This window comes from Microtus ochrogaster, linkage group LG3, assembly GCF_000317375.1.
Source record: "Microtus ochrogaster isolate Prairie Vole_2 linkage group LG3, MicOch1.0, whole genome shotgun sequence".
Classification (NCBI taxonomy): domain Eukaryota; kingdom Metazoa; phylum Chordata; class Mammalia; order Rodentia; family Cricetidae; genus Microtus; species Microtus ochrogaster.
The window spans coordinates 45,358,205-45,362,679 of NC_022029.1; the positions used below are offsets into that span (position 1 = coordinate 45,358,205).

Sequence of the window (4,475 nt, forward strand, 5' to 3'; positions counted from 1 at the left end):
GCCCGGCTAAGATCCATCTTCTTATCGACAATAAACATTCCTCACTTTCAAGGATGACACTGTATTAGAGTGAAAGAATTTAAGAAAATATATATGCTAAACTAAAAAATAGTTTAATTAGCATTATCCTACAGATAATGCTCCTTCCAGAAACCATGACTACTGTATAAAAAGCCCAGTGTCGGGTGTGGGATAGTTGTTGGTCAAGGAGTCTAAGAGGTTCCCATCAGAACAATAAGACTGTAGCCACTGCACTTGGTTGCCCACCAGAACTTGGGGATAAGATGCTAATGCTGAAGACACTGCATGCTTGGTTCACAGAACTCGAAGAAAGCAAGCTGGTATCAAACTGGAAGCCTCCTTTTTGATGGTCAATTTTCATAGTGCTACAAGCAAGCTGCTGGGAGAGAAAAGGCACCAATAGTCTTTCCCAGCAAGATTGCCCACTGGTGTAGTGGCACCAATGACTCAGGGTGTGTGGTGGTTTGAATGAGAAATAGGCTCATATATTTTAACACCTGGTCCCCAGTTAGGGGAGGTAACTGGAGGAAGTATGTCACTAAGGTGGACTTGAGGTACAGTATAGCCCCACTTCCTATTCTCCTTACTTCTCTCTTTCCTGTGCATAGTTGAAAATATAATTGGATGGGTGGTGGTGGTGGCAGCACACACCTTTAATTCCAGCATTTGGGAGACAGAGGCAGGTGGATCTCTGAGTTCAAGGCTAGCCTGGTCTACAAAGTGACTTGCAGGACAGTCAGGACTATAGAGAAACCCTGTCTCAAAAAACCAAAATAAATAAATAAAAATAAAACTTAAAATATATATTTGACCATTTCCTGCTCCTGCCACATGCTTTTTCCCCCTGATGTTGCCATGCCTTTCCTACCACAACGGATGCCATCCCACTAAAACCATAGGCATAAATAAACCTTTTCTTTAAGTTGTTTTTCATCAGATTTATGTCAGATTTAGGGCCTGCTTCAACAAGAGGGAACTCATGAACTATATAGTAAACTTGGCCAAGAACCTGTAGTTAGAAAGAATCTATTACTAGTATAAAAGTTAACATAGAGGATTAAAAATGATCAAAGTGAAGAGATGAAGTCATTGTGTATGTATAGTACTCATCCCCAAATGAAAAAAATCAAGTGACAATCAAATAAGCTGCCACTATAATTAGAAGAGGTAAAATAACAAATGTCAACAATACCACCCTGTCAGAAGTATAAATATGGCAAAATCGTGTTGAAAAACTTGAGAGCTATGTGTTAAAATTGAATGTATTAGGTTCTCTATAATAACTTAGTAACTCCCCTCCTTGGGATTTCCCAATACAAACACAAACATACACACACCTTAAGATATATAAAAAATGCAGAAAGCAGTATTGTTTTAAAAAGTGTTTTTACTTATTCTTTGAGAATTTTACTCAATGAGGTTTTGATGATATTTTTCCTCCTAATTCCTTCAAGGTCCTCCTTACTTCCTCAACTTCATATTCTTTCTCTAAAAGTTTTAGGAAAAAAAAATTCCTTTTCTTTTTTATGTTTTTGTATCAGGGTCTCACTTCATAGCCTTTGCAGATCTAGGGTTTGCTATGTAGACCAGAATGGCACGAAATTCATATAGATCTGCTTGCCTCGTGGCCTAGAGAACATTCTTATCATATTTTGGTGAAGAATGTTGCTGCCCTTGTTCAAAAAGTCTGCCTGAGGCTTAATTGAAAAGTTATTAATTAACAGTTTTGGCAGGGATTTCAAAAGAGTCTAATACCGACTGTGTTGTGTGATTACTAGTGGCCAGTTTTATGCTGTAATGAAAAGGGGAAGCTGAGCAAGTTAAACTACAAAATGTACAGTTTAAGGAGAAAAGGAACACCAGGAATTGTAATGATCCTTGTGGTCATGGAAATAAAAAGTTAAAAGCCTGCTCCTAAATGAAATGGAGAAAACAGTGACCTGGGGGCAAAACTCCACCCAACTAAGCTTCCAACTTGTGAAAAGGAATTAGACCAAAGAGAAAGGAAGAGAGTTAAGGGCAAGGCTTGGTGGTACACAGCTTTAACTACAGCACTCAGGAGGCAGAGGCAGGAAGATCTCTGAGTTCACCGCCAGCCTGGTCTACAGAGCGGGTTCCAGAGCGGACAAGCTTAGGCAGTGAAAGAAAACGACGGCAAACAGAACCCTGGTGAAAATATATTAGAACAAGGGGTTCATGTTCCAGCCCCAGCAAGTACCAGAACTTGGCATAAAATCCTAACTAAGACAAAGATACAGCAGGAATCCATTAAGGTGATTAAAATGCTACATGAATTTGTAATATCCTAATAAAACTAAACAGACAATGTAAATCAATACAAAATGATACTATGCATCTTTTAAAAATGGAGGAATCCACCAAGTTGATAAAAATGCTAGAGGAGTCTGAAATACACCTAAGTCAGTGATTAAAAAAAAAAAAATCAGGCAGACCAGCCACAGTGAAAGGGTCGGTCGGATCTCTGGATGCTCACCAAGAAGCCACATTCCTCTTTGTACTCAGGAGCAGAACAGTGATTTCTAAGTAACTCTAATTTCATTTCCATATTAACAACAAAACAAACTGACGTTATAGTAGTCTAAAGCTAAGTCTAAAACTATATATGAATCAATTTTATAATCGCTAAACGTATGTTTAGGCTCAGACAAGCTTAACATCTGATGTTGCAGCCTATCTATTTAAGGAATGAGGTAATGCTTCCTTCCCAACGCCGCAGTCCACGGACAAGGTCTGGGGGAGCGGGAGTATACGAGATGAGTTTAAACAAGTTTAAGCACAGTGAGCTTGATTTAATTACTCATTACCACCACAAGCACACAAAGACACCTGCGATCCCAAATCATCAATACTGTACACCACAAAAAGGTTACAAGACAACAAATATGAAAGGAGATACATATTGAATAATGAAGCCAACCATTCACGGCTACTTCAGCATAAAAGCCAGGAAAGAGCTACGCATTGGAGAACAGTATCTACTGCGCCGGAGCACTGTGCCAGCTGGTGAACAAAGACAAGACTGCTGCAACCAGCGTTCTCTTAAAGACGTCAGGAGCTGACACCTTCCTAAACAGATTAGAAATTCTTCTGATGTCTAGACTGGCAGCAAAAGCGCCAGAAAGGCGAATTAGGTTTTTCAATCACTCAGGCTTACGCTGTGCTTTGTCCTCTTGAAAAACAGAATCGGCGTCAACAAACTGAAACATCCCTAGAACCTCCTTCCATGTGTATTCTCTACCAAGTAAAAGTTCCCATGCTTACCGGTCTATTAATGGTTAAAATCTAGTGAATAAATAAAAAACCTGTCTACCGTCTTGCCCTTAAAACGTGCTTTTCCTAAGCCACCTTTCGACGACGACATGCTGCAGTTACACGAATACATCTCATATCAGAGACAGAACAAAGAGACACTCTCGGGAACAGCCGTGTCCAGAGCCCACAGAAACCGGTTATTTACCGGTACCTGTTTTTTCTCTAAATTAGAAGGTATGGAAGGATTTGTCAAGGAGTGCGACCTGGGTGACACCGGAGGCAGGGCCTCCGATCTCACTGCACCACAACCACCCGCAAACCCCAAGCTCCCGGCTTTAGAGAAGCGGAGTAGACCGGTTACACAACGAACGGCCTCTGAGGCCCACCGCCCGCCTCCGTTGTCCCCGCAGAGTGGGCCTTGGAAGCCCCGTGGCGGAGTAGGCCCGCAGCCAAGGCGACAGGCCCCGCCGCCCGACCCCGCCCCGCGGCCCCGCGGCCCCGCACAGTCCGCACCTGCTTTCTCATGTTGTTCATGACGCCCATGAACCCCGCAAGCAGCTTGGCTTCTTCCCGAGCCGCAAGCTTCTTCTCGGTCTTCTTCTTGCTACTCTTCTCCACGCCGGAGGTAGCCATCCTCTTCTTGAAGCCGCGAGGGTTTGCCCGCCACAGGCGACGGTCTGGAGCACGGTGTCGATTGCGGGGCGCTGGGGCCTGCGGGAACGCCGAGGGAGGACGGCGCTCCTCAAATAATCGCTGGCCGGGTGAAGACAGCTCCGCCACGGTTGCAGCTGAAGGGAATCGCGAGTTTGCGCACCAGGCCGGGAATGAGGGGGCGGGACGCTAAGGAGTAGGAGGCGGGGCAGTGCGTCACGGCCGCGCGTCGCCCTAGCAACCGGCTGTGTCGTGCAGAGCCGTGGGTTCTGCCACTTTATACTTGGGTCACTGAGTGGCTGTTGCAACGGCCTCATCCATGGTCGCACGTACCTTTCTTCTGCCAAAGGCAGAGCCCCCAGGTTTAGATGTCGTGATGATCTATTTTGGGTGATTGTATAATAGAACATACTAAAACGTCTGCAGATGGTGTAACCTCCTAGAGAACAGGGTCAGTTCTTCACTGCAGCGTTGAGTGTGGCAGATTGTAGGCTCCCAGTAACTATTAAATGATTAAAGAAATCTGCATA

At 44.0% G+C, this 4,475-nt stretch overlaps 1 protein-coding gene across 1 annotated transcript in view; it reads right to left on the reverse strand.

The window, feature by feature from the left end:
- Positions 1-4,112, reverse strand: part of Klhl7 (kelch like family member 7) — a 54,022-nt gene extending 49,910 nt beyond the window's left edge. The window contains exon 1 of the mRNA XM_005360852.2: positions 3,808-4,112. Coding sequence (XP_005360909.1) covers positions 3,808-3,927 — 120 coding nt within the window. The 5' untranslated portion in view covers positions 3,928-4,112. The remainder of the gene's footprint in view (positions 1-3,807) is intronic.
- Positions 4,113-4,475: the final 363 nt, after the last annotated feature.